At 55.3% G+C, this 16,626-nt stretch overlaps 6 protein-coding genes across 6 annotated transcripts; 3 read left to right on the top strand and 3 right to left on the bottom strand.

Annotated features, from left to right (window-relative positions):
- Positions 1–785: 785 nt before the first annotated feature.
- KRP23_10941 (uncharacterized protein) lies at positions 786–5,533 on the bottom strand (the record flags this gene model as incomplete). The annotated part of the gene is made up of 4 exons (XM_067881439.1): positions 786–1,031; positions 1,100–1,279; positions 1,349–1,530; positions 2,518–5,533. 4 exons carry the CDS (start codon positions 5,531–5,533, stop codon positions 786–788), a joined length of 3,624 nt encoding a protein of 1,207 aa, XP_067740749.1.
- Positions 5,534–6,049: 516 nt separating this feature from the next.
- KRP23_10942 (NAD-specific glutamate dehydrogenase) lies at positions 6,050–9,186 on the bottom strand (the record flags this gene model as incomplete). Its single annotated transcript, XM_067881440.1, has 4 exons — positions 6,050–6,667; positions 6,745–6,887; positions 7,018–7,156; positions 7,261–9,186. 4 exons carry the CDS (start codon positions 9,184–9,186, stop codon positions 6,050–6,052), a joined length of 2,826 nt encoding a protein of 941 aa, XP_067740750.1.
- A 912-nt stretch (positions 9,187–10,098) lies between these two features.
- KRP23_10943 (uncharacterized protein) lies at positions 10,099–10,644 on the top strand (the record flags this gene model as incomplete). The annotated part of the gene is made up of 1 exon (XM_067881441.1): positions 10,099–10,644. The coding sequence occupies one exon, from the start codon at positions 10,099–10,101 to the stop codon at positions 10,642–10,644; it is 546 nt and encodes a 181-aa protein (XP_067740751.1).
- Positions 10,645–10,761: 117 nt separating this feature from the next.
- On the top strand, positions 10,762–11,557 carry KRP23_10944 (putative NAD-specific glutamate dehydrogenase; the record flags this gene model as incomplete). The annotated part of the gene is made up of 2 exons (XM_067881442.1): positions 10,762–11,032; positions 11,103–11,557. 2 exons carry the CDS (start codon positions 10,762–10,764, stop codon positions 11,555–11,557), a joined length of 726 nt encoding a protein of 241 aa, XP_067740752.1.
- A 685-nt stretch (positions 11,558–12,242) lies between these two features.
- KRP23_10945 (Aminopeptidase M1-B) lies at positions 12,243–15,025 on the top strand (the record flags this gene model as incomplete). Its single annotated transcript, XM_067881443.1, has 6 exons — positions 12,243–12,296; positions 12,373–12,564; positions 12,663–13,255; positions 13,465–13,732; positions 13,816–13,989; positions 14,078–15,025. 6 exons carry the CDS (start codon positions 12,243–12,245, stop codon positions 15,023–15,025), a joined length of 2,229 nt encoding a protein of 742 aa, XP_067740753.1.
- A 92-nt stretch (positions 15,026–15,117) lies between these two features.
- KRP23_10946 (2-dehydropantoate 2-reductase) lies at positions 15,118–16,542 on the bottom strand (the record flags this gene model as incomplete). Its single annotated transcript, XM_067881444.1, has 6 exons — positions 15,118–15,250; positions 15,313–15,398; positions 15,457–15,561; positions 15,626–15,738; positions 15,811–15,844; positions 15,919–16,542. 6 exons carry the CDS (start codon positions 16,540–16,542, stop codon positions 15,118–15,120), a joined length of 1,095 nt encoding a protein of 364 aa, XP_067740754.1.
- Between the last annotated feature and the right edge of the window lie 84 nt (positions 16,543–16,626).

The following is a 16,626-nucleotide window of genomic DNA, read 5'->3' on the forward strand; positions in this document are numbered from 1 at the left end:
GCACCTTCACGTTCAGCTTGTCGTGATAACAACACCCTAACTTAGGTTGAGATTCTGCACTACATTAAACCGGTGCTGGGCCACGAGTTGCAACGTTGCAGTAGTAATTAATCATCTTGCCTAAACGTCCAGTCGATCGCTATAATCTGTATCGCCCGTGAACTCAACCACACTAACACACTCACATTGCCACAATGTGGTAAGGCTTTCATCACCTTATCTGGCATTGCTTGTACGATGATCCATCTCATTGTTCTCTCTCCCAGTTGTACCAGATTAATATGCATTCTCGTCAGCCCTGGTACAAAGTTGCGCAACTTTCGGCAGATCATTGACATCAGGGGGTGCATGCCGGACGACGTTTTGGAGTACGAGTGCGTGTCCGAGTTGCTACCTGGTGCTGCAGCACTTACTTAAAAGCACCGGTGTTTCAGAGATGTGTGAGAGCGTGTTGAAGACACTAGAGCACTTGTAAGTTCAAAAACACAAAGGAGAGAGTTGCAATGTCAGCTGTAAAGTTCACAAGGTCAATCCAAAGCTCACAACTTACATGTCGTGGGCTTCCGGTGTCAATTTGGCGATGTCATGACTTCCCTCGTCTAACAGCAACTAATCGTCGAGGTCTGCCTCCATCGCGTTCAGGAATTGCATCCTGACAATTCTTCTGCTACTCTCAACAAAAATTGGGTTGAAGAAGATTGTATCCAGCATGGACGTATCCTGACGATGGCAAAAATATGACCAGCTTCATCCCGTCTATTCTAGAGAATTGAAAATACTCCTTATCAAGTCTGTGTTGGCAACACACGGTTCTGCCGTTGTAGAAGCATACGCTGCAAGATGCTAGGACCGCTCTGTACGATCGTAGGACTTCGCGTGTTTGTCTTCTTCTCCGCTTCACGCCGTCTACTTGCGTCTCGTCTGATACTTGACCTTGTTGACCCGGTTGATGCATCTCGGCATTCCGTCAGCACAAGGGCTTCGAGGTCTTGTGGCACATGTGCACGTACGACGTCCTCGAACCTGCGACTCTGTAGCAAATGTACACAAAAAGTTGGTCTCAATGCAAAAAAGATCCGAAAGAAGGAACGAGACCCACCCCGAGTTCATTGCGGAGATGCCTCAAACTCTTTTGCGCTGAGATCCGCACGGGTGCCGACTTCGACAGTAGCGACTTGGCCAGCAATGTGAGCAGCACAGTCGACGACTCGGACGACTCGAGACTTGCCACTTCAGACTTACTCCAGTTGCGAACACATTTGTCAACGTAGACGGATGTCTTGTGAGAGCAAGAAATAATAAGCATTGTTAGTGGTACATGTCCGGTAGCTTCTAGACAGCCACTTACCAAGTTGTAAAGACGAAGGTCCTCATATTTGCTGTATGTCTCGCCCAGTTGAAGGAAGAGCAGCGCAAGTTTTCGACCGCTGCAGTGCAAGATGATCGCGTCGAGCACTTCGGTCGCAATCTCGCACAGGAACCGCTTGTCGACGCTGAAGACCGTCGGGATCACCACGGGAACGATTGCATCTGCATACCAAACAAACGTTAGTCGACCTCTTCACTTGAATGATCAAAGCTCCGACCTGAACCCACCAAAGAAAGGAGCAAGACGCTGCTGAAGAAGGAAAGCTAAGTCCTTCATCAGAAGTAAGGAATCTCGAGCCTGGCCAGCTCCAGAATGTGCAGATGTATTCCTTGACCTTGGAGATCGGGACTTCCTTGGGCTGTGACTCAAAAGAGGGCCATCCAGCTCGCGTAATTGGGTCTCTCTGAAGTTGTCGAGAGTTTGGAGCATTAGATGGTTGCATACACTGAATCCGTTTAGCAAAACTTACATATGTGCGCGGAGGATATCTGGGTGCTGCGTTGCGAATCGTTTAAGAGATTGGATGGAGGCGAAAGCTTCACCCCACGGTATCTTGGTGCTCTCCATACTCCCGACCTGTGACTGAAACAACCTTCGCTTGCGGCTCAAAATCTGGTCCACGTTCTTCCACTCCGCCAGCTCCTCTGAAGTAGCGTCATCGGCTGTCCTGCAACGAAAACGTTGAGAAATGATTGATGATTCTCTTTCTCGCAATCTCCGGTGCGGTGCTCTAATAGTGGCTCCAGCCTCGATGCCTCGATCTTTCCGACTCGCTGGGGATTTTGTACTTGGTATTACGAGAATACTCGGGATTTCGGGCAAGTGTTCGACAACGAGATCACTATCTGCAGGTGGCTGGTTATGTGGTAGTCGTAGCGATGGGTGTTCGTCTTCAGACACCTTGAGGGAGGGGCGTAAATCGTTCAAAGAGACAGCAGCGCCTTGAACAGCATTGTCGCACTCATTGTGTGAACGAGTTTTCAGCATTCGACAGCTTTGAACAAAAGTATTCTCCTCATTCGGTCGAGGTAGACATAATCCTGAGTCAGAATCTACTACCACCTCGAAGACGTCAACCAATTGTGTCTCGGCGTCAGCCACTTTGCCTGAACACATCAAACTTGACTGGGTATCGACAAAATCGGCACCTTTTTCTTGTAGATTTTCTTCGCCATTTCGTGAGTTACATGTTGCCGTCACTGAATCGTTCTCAAAGTGAGTTTGTTGTTGATACGTATCATCACTTGAAGCGCTTCCGAGGCTGCTTTCGCTCGACAAATGAGGCTCGTCCAACGGTTCATCCTGGGGAAATGTCTGTGCGTCCCCAATTTGTTCGTTCGCATTCTGCAAGTCTTCGTGACATCCAATTTGTAAAGGCTCTACCAGCTGAATATACTCGCGAGGGACACAGCTCTCTTCTTCGCCATCTTCGTAAACGATGTCGTAGGCACCGTTCGAGTGACAATAAATAATCACACCGGTGAACAAGGCAGAGCGCGCTTCATAGCGCACTTGGACGCGATCGCCTTCACGCAATGGAGGAGAATAATTTTCAGCACACGCTGAAGTCTCCGGAAGATTGATTGCATGTTCGATCCACTTCACTGGGCAGATAATCGTTGCTCGAGTAGGACTTGGTAACGAGGTGCAAATCGACATGCTAAGAGGTTTCGAACAAGGCGCCTTGTGCGTTCCAGCGTCGACATGTTCATAGCCAGCTACAGCTGGAGACTCCGCCTCTGCCAATCCATCATCGTCTTGGTTAACGCCTACATCTTTTACATCATTTTGGGTAGTGTCTACTGGATCGCTAGGTGGAGTCACTGTTGGTAGCTGGGTCATGAGAGCTGTTAATGCTTCGTAAACTTGTCGCTCGCTTGCATCATCCTCTTTGCTAGCCTTTTCCACTGAAGTGTTATTATCGAAAAGAATAGCCTTGGAGTGTTCATCGTCAGCGATAACACATTCGTTATCCCCCACAAAGTCGCTAGATTCAGGAAATTGATTTTCAACCATCTCGGTGGATATGGACACAACGCATTCGCAATTGAAATCTTCACCTTCAGCGTCAGCAACAACACTGTCGACGATGCCGCTTGTTTCTGGTACAATAGCTTGGGTTTCGGCACTCTCTGCGGATACGGCTTCATCGCCAGCAGATAAACTTTCATCCACAATTCCGACCGGAATGACAATCTCGCCGGGTCCTACATGATTCCATTCCTCCTCTCCATTTTGATCCAAGATTCCCAGCGCCCTGCAATCGATAGTACAGTCTTCAACATGAATGGACTCAGCTAGTGGTGTTTCATCCTGCACAGTTGGTTGGCCGCAACCAATTACTACGCTACCACTGCCATTCTCATTCATCACCGCCATCATCGGTAGACTTCGATCCTCAGCGTCTGTTTGATCGATATTGCATGCATCGATAGAAGCCTCCACACCTTGCTTGGTAGCTGCCAGTTTCCCTTCACGAAGAATTTGGTCGACGGTCTTTCTGGAATACTGACGCAGCCACGACAACTTCTCGGCTGAGCAAGTAGTATCAAACTGCTGCAGATCTGTCAATGAATCATCACAGTCTGGTTCACCCACGTTCTCAAGCGAAACTTGTACCAAATCGTCGCTAGCAATATCTATCCTCTTCAGAACCACGAACAATCTTGCCGAGGATATCGCTTGTTCAACCGCCTCTAAACTGACTGTACGTAGCGCTTCCAGGCTCTCTGTTGGTCGAGGGCATATCATGTGCGGCGACGCATCTGTTACCGAGACTGAGTTGTCGCTATCTCCATCGCTTGAATCAAAACGGGCAGTACTTCTCTTCTCAAGCTCAAGTTGATTGCTATCATCAGACTCGGACTGCTGATCGGTATTTGCTTGCGATTCATCGGGCTCTGCGTTTGGTGAATCCGAGTCTATCGACGGTGACGATGCCACCATTCCTTCGTTCTCTGAATCTATACCCTCGGACGGATCTGCCGACATCTGCAACCGGGGTGAGATGATCTCAACCATTTCCAAGTTCCCGATTGCTTGCGCTGTTTCCAGTGCTACTTCCAGTTCTTCTCGACAAAGCCTTATATGGTTCACCAGAAACCGTACCAGCGTGGTATTCTCCGACGAAATGCCGCGTGCTAAAGCAGCCGCATCCCAACGCACCAAATCGCCCACACCGTCGTGTTCCTCTCCTACAACGATTGATAACACTTCTGACCGCGATGCAGCACCAGAAAAACCTTGTGCTACTTCCGCGCGCAAAGCGTCGATGATCCCCATCATGTTGCAAAGTGTTCCTCGTGGGTCGCACTCGAGCAGCAGCTCCACGATCTCAAAATGCCAATTCGCAAGTGCTAGACGCAAGAGGCGAAGGTGGTGAGCACCGCCAGCAGATACTACAGGGTAGTACGATAGATAGTGGGGCAGCAAAATGCCAGCGATATCGGTAGACCCATTCGTACACGAAACTTCCAGCGCTTGCACCACTGCGCTCCAGCGCGTCTCATTCCCAGTGGAAAACCTGCCACCAACCAGAAATTCCTTGACGATCGGGTAGTGCTGGTTCATTGCCGCTTCAATCAAACATTCCGCCTCAACGGCATCAATATTCGGTGCTAGCTCGTCACCAGCGGCAATGTCACCAAGTAGCAGCGACACCATGGGCTCGTGTCCGACGATCGACGCTGCGAGAAGAAGTTGTAGGCGCAAAGCTCTCGGGGATGCCTCGAAACTATCAGCGATTCGGTCCAGCCACTCCGTTCGCTCCTCACTCGCGTCCTCAGCAACGCTCGTCGGTAGCTCAGAGGCAAGTAGTAGAAAGCTCCGTGCACGATCTTCTGCTGTGAATTTGTTCAAGTGTTTGAAAAGCTCCTCAACTACTGCTCGGGGACTGTGAGACTCCAGTGCGTCGACTAGCCGGACCTTGCGGTCTCGAATGGTTTCGTACCTGTCGTCCCGGTAGAGTAGTCGAATGAGGTCCGGGTGGGTGTAGGCACTTGCACCCTCGAAAAGAGCCGCAACCTCTTCGTACGTCGGCGCGCAGAGCTGCGTGATCCACAGATCTTCGTTAACGGCGACAAAGTAATAGTCGATGCGCTCGTGAATTCCCACAAAGCACTTGACCAGCTCCTCCGCTCGTGGCGGCAGCCTGACGTCGTTCATCACTCTATTGTGCTCTTGACCTCGCCACTCTTCGCTGCGCACACAATCAGTGAGCGAAATCTGCTCTCCGCTCAAAATAATGGCAAGGTATAGCCTTGCTTGCTAAACTTAGTTTGAAATATGCGCAGGGCTCTGCAGAAGCTTCAATGGAGAGCTGGCAAAGTCACATCGGGAGTGACGTCGTCTTCACGCTCTCTCTTCACTCTTACCAGCACTGCTTGGTCGCCAGCTTCCTCGACTCTTGGAGCTGGCCCTCGTCGGTCAAAGGAGAGATACACATGTTTGATCATCCGCGAGACCGATCTCGGAAGACAACACCACCATCAACTGCTCTGTATCCGCCTTAACACGACACAGCCTCCTTGCTCCGTCCCCGCGAACTCAAGATTTGCTGGAAATTTTCACTCGAAATTGCCGGAATTGGCCGCACTGCCGACAATCGCTTTGAAACATAGGTTTGAATGATACATCTATTACTCCCCCTGAAAGCTGAGGTCGCTTCCCTTACTTGCTGCCTCAGTTGGGCGTGTCGAGTCCGGCGCGCACGCCGCCGCGCACAAGCAGGTCGGCGATGTCGTCCTTGTTGGTCAACTGCGACGAGCGCAGGTCTTGCACGAGGCGCTGCACCTTCTTCTCCTGCTTGAGGTACTGCAGGGCCATGTTGCCCAGGTTGCTGTCCGGCAGCGCCTCCGTGAACTGCAGACCCTCGCGGTACACGATCTTGCTGGCCAGACTCGAAGCCACGATGGAGCGCAAGTACGCGAGCGGCACGTTCTGCTGCACGCGGTCGAGCGCCAACTCCCGGAGCTTGGGCGGCAGATGCTCCTCTATGAGCGTGAACAGGATCTGCTGGTCCTCCTCGCACACGTCGTCGAAGTGAGCCAGAACGGCGTCGTGCACGCGCGTGATCGCGCGACTGATACGCTCACTGGCAGGCGGCAGCGCAGACGTCGGGTCCTTCTTGTACTCGCGGAACAGCAGCTGGGCCTCCACGCGCGCCAAAGCTCGCAGCTTGTCAACCACCTCCACAACGAGCTCGTCCTTGACGGCCAAGAACTCGTCCGTCTCCAGCAGCATGCTCGCCACGATCTCGTACGACGAGCACACCACACCGCACTTGTTGGCCGAGCTGTCCTTGACGATCACCACGCCAGCGTTGTCGAACAGCAGCTGACGCGCCTCGGGGGTGATAAAAGGTTGGCACCCTCCACAATGAGACCCGACGACGGCTTCCCGTCGGCGTCAATGTAGTCGCGCCAGTTGTTCTCGTTGATGGTGTTGGGACGACCACCGGCGGGGATGAAGAGGTCGCTCTTCACACGGTTGTGCATCGAGTTACGCGCGCGCACACCCCCTGAGTACTCATGTCATGCTTCACACCAGTGGATGCCACCTTCGAGCCGTCGAAGCTGGACAGCGGCAGCGACTCGTCCACCAGACGCAGCACTCCGGCATGTCCAGGCCCTGTGGGTCTTCGATCACACCTGTGCCGTCGCAAATGCCCACGATTCGCAGGTTGTTACCGTACTCGCGGTGCAGGATCTTGATCACGTTGCCTGCAACATCGCCATCAGTTCCACCGGTGATCTTGACCGTGAACGGCTGCTTGCTCGGGTCAATGTTCTGCGAACGCAGAGCCACATCAGCGAAGACAGCCACGCCTTCGCTTGTGACACCGTACACCTTGTGGTTGAAACCGGCGTCAGGCTTGGAGCTGATGAAGGCACGCGGGATCGGGTAGCCACGGTACGCAGCCCGCTGGTCATCCAGACGATGTCCTCTGGGATGATGTTCTCGTCCGGGCCCAGGTAAATGAGCTCGTCCTTGCCGTAGTAGTCCACAATCTTCGCCTTCACGGCCACGTCCGTGGTGTTCAGGTCCAGTAGCGCGTCCGAGAAAGATTTGACACTCTTGCGCAGGATGAAGTCGCGGGGGGCAACGTCACCAATAGGTCCCACGATGGGGTCGCAGAGCACCACAGCCTTGGAACCGCCCTCCGGGATATCCTTGTTCTTAAGCTGCTGGGCGAAGGCCAAGTTGTACGCCTCGTTGTACTGACGGGCACTCTCCAGCGCGTGGGCATCCGTCGAGCCGGGGTACACCATACGCAGTCCACCGCGAGCAATGTCACGGAAGCGCACGTGGAAGCCCTTGAAGCGACGACCGTAGATGAAGAAAACACCGTACGGCGTGTCCTTGCCCACCGTGCCGTAGCCCATGACCTTCGGGTCCATGCGCAGCGACAGCGCGTAGCGGTCGCGGATGAACTTGTTGGTACGCAGCGTGCCACGCACAGCGTCCGCCATGCTGTTGAGCAGCAGGATGGCGTCCTCCTGTTCCACATTGCGGCGGATCTCCTTCTTGAGCTCGTCGACGATGGCGTCCTGCTCGGCATCCGTCATCTGACGGTCGTTGCTAGGGTCGAACTTGTCCAGGAAGAAGTCGGCAATGCGCGAGGTCAGCGGCAGGTGCTGGGCGTGCTCCAGCGTCTCCATGATGCGCGTCAGCGAGTACGCAAACGGGTCTTTCTTCGCCAGGACGCCGTGCAGCATGTTGCCGTAGGCGTAGATGAGCTCGGCGCGAGAGATGCCCAGGTCCGGGTGCTGCAGCGTGAGGTGCACAGGACGGTCGTCCACCCACTTGAGGTACTTGAGGTTGCCCGAGATCTTGGACCACTCGAACTGGAACTTCTCCTTCAGCGCTTCCTCACTGGGCTGCACGAGGATGCGGATCATGGCGACGTGGCCCTTGTTCTGTGGGTCCTGGACCACGTCCAAGTGGGCGCGCACCACGTTGAGGTTGCACAGACCGAGGTACGTGGCTGCCTTCTGCATGAAACTCTTGGGGATCACATTGGGCGCCGCGATAGTGAGCATGGTCTGCGGGATGCCGCTACTGGCCAGCTTGTTCTCGTCGCTGCGGGTCTCCCACTTGTGCTCGACGTCCACGGCCACGCCTTCCGTGCCGCGCACCTTGCTGAACAGCTGCATCTGCCACGCGAGGCGGCGCGGGTTGCTGAACTGCACGTACATGGTGGTGCTGTGGGTCAGGAAGGTGTCTACAGCCTCCGGCTCGAAGTGGGGGCCCGGCTGCGGGTAGCACGCATCGCCTGCGTGCTTTCCCGCTTGGATGTCGGCGCAGAAGCGCTGGATACTGGCACGCGCTATCTTCTCGTCCTCCGTCTTGTTGAGGAAAGGCTCCTGCTGGCCGAAGCGGAAGATGTCGAGCCCCAGGGAGTCGTCCAGCGCCGTGAAGATCTTGACGCGTGCGAGCGTGGCGTCGTCCACCGTGAGCGGCAACTGCTCCAGCACGTTGGCCAGGCGGCCGGGGAAGTTGGCGCCCGAGCGGAAGTGCGAGAAGACGCGCGCGTCGGGCGAGCGCAGCAGGATCTCGGGCTGCTCGGCGCCCACGAGCGCCGTGATGGCGTTCAGGTGCTGCACGCGGTCCTCCTCGTGGATGGAGCGGAAGTAGGCGGGCGGCATGTTCTCCAGGAACCACGGCACCGTCTTGCTTGCCGACTCCTTCTGGAACTTGTCCAGCGCGCGCAGCAGCTCGTCCTGAGAGACGCCCGAGCTGCTCAGGGCGCGCGCCAGCAGGCGGACCGGCGCAGGCGCAGAGCGGCGCAGCGCGCGGAACTGGGAGACGTGCAGCATTGGAGAGAGGCGCTGGCTTGGCGGCGAGTTGGCGAATGAGGCGGAGGATCCAACTGCAACCTGACGTCACCGGGCGGTTAAGGGTGAGATCTTGGTTTTCGTAAGCGGATGCGTCGACGGCGAACGGACCAATGAAATCGCTTGGCGACGTTTGGTCTGTCTCTGTTTTCAGTGCTTCCAAAACGAATTTTATAAATCCGCACCGGAAAACGGCTTCTACAGGGATGATGATCATGAAATGACTTGAATTAGGTTATCAAATACTGCAGAGTTCCAGGATAAAGAGGTTTGACTGCATATAGCGATACAACATGGCTGCACTTACGCTTTCCGCGTCACGGGAGCCAAGGTGCCGTGCTGATGGAGAACCGCGCACCAGCACGCACGCCGCGCCACCACCACCCGATCCGCAGTCGTCGCAGCGCGTGCCTGGCAAGCACTGCCTGCGGCTTTCGTTCGGCAGGGACCTGTCGTGAGCGAGCGGCTTTAACACAGGAATCTGGTTGAACTTGCCTCGTTGTTCAACCGCATACCTGCGAAGAGGCAGTCGGGTTCATTCCCAACGAGGACAAGCAGACCGCGGGTCAGGTTGTTATGGGACTGCTACGCGGCGCTGTTCGCGAGCTCCTACAGTTGAGCTACATCGACAGAGCCCTGGACAGCACCTGACCGACCACCGGCTCGTTGGCCGACCATGCAGTGGTGACAAGAGACGAGAGAGCTCGTGCAGTTGAAGGTGACCTCGCACTGAGAACGCTAGAGTGGCCGTACTGGAGCCCCGTCCAGCTCACTCGCTTCATTGCTACGCACTTTTCAAACTACAAAGCTTGCCATTATTTAGAGCGGAGAGCAGATTTCGTTTACTGGCTATATGTCAGCGAAGAGTGACGAGGTCAAGAGCACAATAGAGTGATGAACGACGTCAGGCTGCCGCCACGGGCGGAGGAGCTGGTCAAGTGCTTCGTGGGAATTCACGAGCGCATCGACTATTACGTTGTCGCCGGTAACGAAGATCTGTGGATCACGCAGCTCTGCGCGCCGACGTACGAAGAGGTTGCGGCTCTTTTCGAGGGTGCAAGTGCCTACACCCACCCGGACCTCATTCGACTACTCTACCGGGACGACAGGTACGAAGCCATTCGAGACCGCAAGGTCCGGCTAGTCGACGCACTGGAGTCTCACAGTCCCCGAGCAGTAGTCGAGGAGCTTTCAAACACTTGGACAAATTCACAGCAGAAGATCGTGCACGGAGCTTTCTACTACTTGCCTCTGAGCTACCGACGAGCGTTGCTGAGGACGCGGGTGAGGAGCGAACGGAGTGGCTGGACCGAATCGCTGACAGTTTCGAGGCGTCTCCGAGAGCTTTGCGCCTACAACTTCTTCTCGCAGCGTCGATCGTCGGACACGAGCCCATGGTGTCGCTGCTACTTGGTGACATTGCCACTGGTGACGAGCTAGCACCGAATATCGATGCCGTCGAGGCGGAATGTTTGATTGAAGCGGCAATGAACCAGCACTACCCGATCGTCAAGGAATTTCTGGCTGTGGTAGGTTTTCCACTGGGAATGAGACGCGATGGAGCGCAGTGGTGCAAGGCCGGAGCTGTTGCGTCTGGTGGACGAGTCGCTGCCGCTGTCCAGCTTCGACGGCTCGAAGGTGGCATCCACTGGTGTGAAGCATGACATGAGTACTCAGGAGGGTGTGCGCGCGCGTAACTCGATGCACAACCGTGTGAAGAGCGACCTCTTCATCCCCGCCGACGGTCGTTCCAACACCATCAACGAGAACAACTGGCGCGACTACATTGACGCCGACGGGAAGCCGTCGTCGGGTCTCATTGTGGAGGGTGCCAACCTCTTTATCACCCCGAGGCGCGTCAGCTGCTGTTCGACAACGCCGGCGTGGTGATCGTCAAGGACAGCTCGGCCAACAAGTGCGGTGTGGTTGCTCGTCGTACGAGATCGTGGCGAGCATGCTGCTGGAGACGGACGAGTTCTTGGCCGTCAAGGACGAGCTCGTTGTGGAGGTGGTTGACAAGCTGCGAGCTTTGGCGCGCGTGGAGGCCCAGTTGCTGTTCCGCGAGTACAAGAAGGACCCGACGTCTGCGCTGCCGCCTGCCAGTGAGCGTATCAGTCGCGCGATCACGCGCGTGCACGACGCCGTTCTGGCTCACTTCGACGACGTGTGCGAGGAGGACCAGCAGATCCTGTTCACGCTCATAGAGGAGGGTGTCGTCCAGGAGCGATGCGTGCGAAAGAAAAGGTATATGCCCAAGCTACTGCGACTTACCGCCAGTTCCCAAGAATTTAAGTTTTTGGACAAGTCGACAAGTTCCAGCCCCGACGATGAAGATGCCAGTGATGACAACTGAGCTGAAGAACACGAGTTGCCGCCGGTGGGACACAAGCGACACCACGAAGCGGTAAGTGGTGAAGTGTGTCCACCAAGCGCGCTCAGACTTCAGCAGAAAAGCATGAATTGGTGCACAAATCGCTGGGTGAATCGATTCAAGGCACACGTGTCTTGAACTGCATGCTTAAGAGTTCCACGTACGAGTCCTGGAGTTGTGCCCACTTTGGATCGATAACGGGCTTGAGACTGAGTCCCAAGCCTGCAGTGCATCGATCTCATCACGCCCCTGACTTTCAGCGACAATTGCAGGAGTGTAAGCTGGACTACGAGAAGAAAACCACTCAGCGCGTCTTGGAAGCGGGCAGCAGAAGCGCGAGTGTGACGCCAAGATGAATGAATCGCGTGTCAAGGCTGAAAAATGGAAAGCCGAGGCTGAGCCGATCGGAAAAGATTCGCTGTCTCGTCAATCTCTAGCTGAGAAGGGCACCACTGTGATGGCAGGACATCGCAGATTTGCAGGAGTGTGTATGAGGCTAGTTGTCAATGTGCGATCTTGAGTGATGAATCTGATCTGCAGCGTCATCTACGCAACCCATTCGTCGACATAATGCGCAATCATTTTGATACAAAATGGGTACTCCGCCCTGACGCCTCCATAATCCGATCCACCGTCTTTTGGGCACTTGACCATCATTCCTGCGCCCATGGCCGAGCCCGAGGTGTTCAAGCGTCTGCCGACGTGCGTCGTGCCCCAGAAGGTGACCCCCTGCCCACCACTTGCTAAATCTGTGTCTTGCGCTTCGTCTCACGCTTCTCCCGTGTCCGTGCGCCCAGTATCACGTGCACTACGAGCTCATCGACCTGCTCAACTTCCGCTTTGAAGGCTCGGAGCGTGTTGTCTTGCGCGTAGAGGAGCCCACGAGCGTCATCACCTGCCATGCAGTGGAGCTGTACGTGTTTGACGTGGTGGTGGAGGACGCTGCGTCCTCCTGGAAGACGCAACAAGCCCAGCAGATCCAGTACCAGGTCAAGGACGACTCGATCTCGTTCCACTTTGCAGAGCCATTGGCTGCAGGCACCACTGTGACGCTCTCACTGCATTCCACGGCTTCCTGAACGACCAGCTGCGCGGCTTCTACCGCACTGAGTACGAGAACCAGCGCGAGAAGCGCGTGCTCGCCGTCACGCAGTTTGAAGCCTGCGACGCGCGTCGAGCCTTCGTCTGCTGGGACGAACCGGCGTTGAAGGCCACGTTCGAACTGTCCATGGTCACGGACGTGGATCTTGTGGCGCTCTCGAACGCGCACGTGGTGGAGACGCTCGTGCGGCCTAGGAAGAACGCGCACATCCGGGAGAACACGCGCGCAGACGTTGGCGGGACGATGGAGAAGCTCTGGAAGTTTGCCGAGTCCCCTGTCATGTCGACGTACCTGGTGGCGATGGTGGTGGGGGAATTCGACATGATCTCGGACCTGACCGAGGAGGGAGTGGTCGTGAACGTGTACACGGCACCCGGACAGAGCGCCCGCGGGCGCTTTGCGCTGAATGTGGCGACCAAGGCGTTGTCATTCTTTACCGAGCGCTTCGGCATTCCCTACCCGTTGAAGAAACTAGATATGGTCGCGATCCCGGATTTCCTGGGCGCGATGGAGAACTGGGGACTTGTGACGTACACGGAGACGTACTTGCTGGTGGATGAGAAACTCAGCAGTCACGAGTAAGGCGGATGCGGCACGCACTGTCTGCCACGAGCTTTCGCACCAGTGGTTTGGCAACCTCGTGACGATGGACTGGTGGACGGGTCTGTGGCTCAACGAAGGGTTTGCACAGTTCATGGAGTTCGACGCGGCGCACCACATTTTCCCGGAGTGGAAGCTCTGGGAGACTTTCGTGCAGGACATCATGCTTGGGTCTGCTTTCGTGAAGGACGCCATGCTATCTTCGCACCGATCGAGTGGTGGTGAACCACCCGCAAGAGGCGGATGAGATTTTCGATGCCATTTCGTACCACAAGGGCTCGAGTATCGTGCGCATGCTGTCGGAGTATCTTGGCCAAGACGTCTTCTACCGCGGCGTACACGACTACCTTATCAACTTCAGCTACAAGAACACAGTGACTGAGGATTTGTGGGAGGCGCTGGAAAAGGCATCGGGCCAGAAATTGAAGGATATGGCTGACACTTGGACCAAGCAGGTGGGGTTCCCCTTGGTGACTGTGAAGCAAGAAGCCGATGGCAAGTGTGTGCTCGTTCAGGAGCGTTTCTTCTCGGACGCAAGCCTGAACACGGCGATAACACGCTGTGGGATGTGCCACTGGCATTTTGTACGTCGGATGACCCGAAAACAATTAAGCGTATTGGAATTTGGGACGCCAAGACGGCGTCGCTGAAGAACTCGACGAAACTCACGACACCACTAGCAGCCGGCGATGAAATCAATAAACAGATCCAGGTGCCGGCAGAGCCCAAGGGCTGGATCAAGCTCAACCCAAACCAGGCCAGCTTCTATCTCGTCAACTATTCGCCCTGCTCTTTGGAAGCGCCTCGAAACCCCTGTTAAGGAGCAGCTTCTTGGCGTTCCGGACCGTGTTAGCCTCCTGAACTCCGTCTTCACATTTGCTCGCGGTGGCGTGTTGGAACTGCCTGTTGCTCTGGACTTCACCAACTCGTATGTGGACGAATCCGCCTCGTTGTGCTGGAAGGAGATCTCTCGCAACATGGGATACTACTCAAACCTGTTCCGCGACGAGCCGTTCTACCCAGAGTTCCAGCGATACATCCGCACGCTGTTTGCGCATGTAATGACGCGACTGGGCTGGGACGCTGACTCATCAAAGCAAGGTGACGCTGACGAGGGAGAATTCCGCAAGACTGTGATCTATCGTTTGGGCCTCGCTAACGACGAAGACGTGCTCATAGAGGCGAAGAAGCGCTTCCACGCATATACCGGAGGCGATTCATCGGCGCTTTCGGGCGACTTGCGTGGCGCCATCTTCGATATCGAGGTCACGAACGGAGACGCGTCGAACGCAAAGCTCTTGCAGGAGCTGCACAACAAGAGCGACTTCGCCGAGGAGCGCAGCGATTGCCTTGGCGCCATGGGGTCTGTTTCGGGCGCTACCGCGAAGCTCCAGGTCTTGGAGTGGGCCGTGGAGAATGCTCGGTCTCAAGATATCCACTACCCCTTTGCTAGCGTGGCCAGCGATAAGCTTGGCGCACAGGTCGCGTGGCAATACGTGCAAGACAAGTGGGACTTCTTGTCGAAGAAGTACTCGGCGATGACGTTGGGGTTCATTGTGTGCGCCGTCGTGTCTCGTTTCCAAAGCGAGGCCAGCGCAGTGGAAGTGGAAGCCTTTATGGTGAGCAAGGACACTTCAGGGTACAAGCGCCGCCTCGAGGTGGCTCTGGAAGGAGTGCGTCTCAAGAGCGCCGCGTATTGCCGTGACCGTGAAACCCTGGCGAAGTGGCTGAAAGAGCGGGCCGTCTAAAGAGGAGGAGCTGCTCGTGGTTGGCTGTCAATTTGAAATCTGCATGTGTTCTCACAAAATATTCTTTTGTTTTGGTTACCAGACACCGTATGCTATTGAACTCTCCGCGTGCCCTCAGTTTCGAGCGCCTTGATGAGCGACAGTAGAAGCTCGTTCGTTGGGGTGGGGATTCCGTGGCGCTTTCCGCCGGCCACGATGCGTCCGGTGATGGCGTCGATCTCGGTTCTGTGTTGACACAAGCATGTAAGCAGTCAAAGCAAAACTCAGCGATGTAGTGGACTACGAACCTGGAGCCGCGACGCAGATCGGCCAGCATGGAACACACGTTGGTGCCGGTGTTGCGAGCCACTGCCAGGATCTCCTCCACTAGCTCCTGGCGGAAGGGCACAAACTGTTAGTGAGTACAACAGGAGGCCAGTCATCGTTCGTACATTTTGCGTGCATGACAGAGGAATCTGCTCGCTCTGAGCCACCGCGAGAGCTTCTTGGACCACCATATCCACGCAGCGGCGACTTCCTTCGGAATTGGCAACGCTCTGGACAAGGAACAAGTGTCAGATTCAAACCGAATTCTGATATTGCGAGCAGGACATGGTTTACCTTGTTCGTTGCATTTAACAGCGACGCGAGTGGGTTGATCGCTGCGTTCACAATCAGCTTTCGCCAGAGCATCGCCTGCATCCCACCTGTCTTCAGCACCTCGCAGTGTATTCCTACACACAGCATTGCACTTCACTTTAGCATAGCCAACAGCAGAAATGCCATCAAACTGAAGCTCCATGTACCTGCGGCTAGGAAAACTTCAGCCAACACCTTCATCTTGGCACCTCATCTTCGGAACCATCTCCACCAAACGGTGCGAGGTACGTCATCCCTGTGTCCAATCCACTCACCAGCACATTTCCAAAGCCCAGCGCCCGACCTCCAACAAACGTCACTCCATTCGCAAACTGCCATCGATCCCCTCCAGTCAACCTCTCCTCTAGCGGCACTTCACCCAGTCCATTCTGGAGCAGTACACACAGTGCATCATGCTTCAACAAGTGCCGACTATTCTCGCGAAGCTCTCGAACCACCGCGGCACTATCATACGCCTTCACTGCGACCAGCAACACATCCAATCTCTCGTCCCCCAGTTCACTCCCAAGGGTGCGAACTCGAACGTTGCGCGTGTCAATCGCCGTCGCCACCTCCTCGTTCGAATCTACTTGAAACTCCAGTGTCTCCTGGCCCCCGTCCTTTTGCAATGCGAACTGCAGCTTCTCCTTCCGCGCCCAAGCTTCAAATTGCTGCGGTTTGATGAAGGCGTCCACGTTCAGCGCCGGGATCTTGGAATTGGTGGCCAGTAGCCCCAGCCGAGTGAAGAAGATGGTCCCGATAGCCCCCAATCCCAGCACACCCACACGGAATTCACTAGAACGGGTGGCTGCTACTGCGGCTTCGGAGTGCAATACAGAGAAAGCAGCGCGTCCTAGACCCCGGCATACGCAGGAATTCCTCGCCCGCAGTCCCCACATGTGCTCAAAAATTGGGCTTACAAACTTCAAGATAACCCAGAGATGTATCCATGTAGCGCATCAACCGAGTTCTCAATTGAGACT

Source organism: Phytophthora ramorum (genome assembly GCF_020800215.1).
Source record: "Phytophthora ramorum isolate Pr-102 chromosome Unknown Phyram_PR-102_s0011, whole genome shotgun sequence".
NCBI lineage: Eukaryota > Oomycota > Peronosporomycetes > Peronosporales > Peronosporaceae > Phytophthora > Phytophthora ramorum.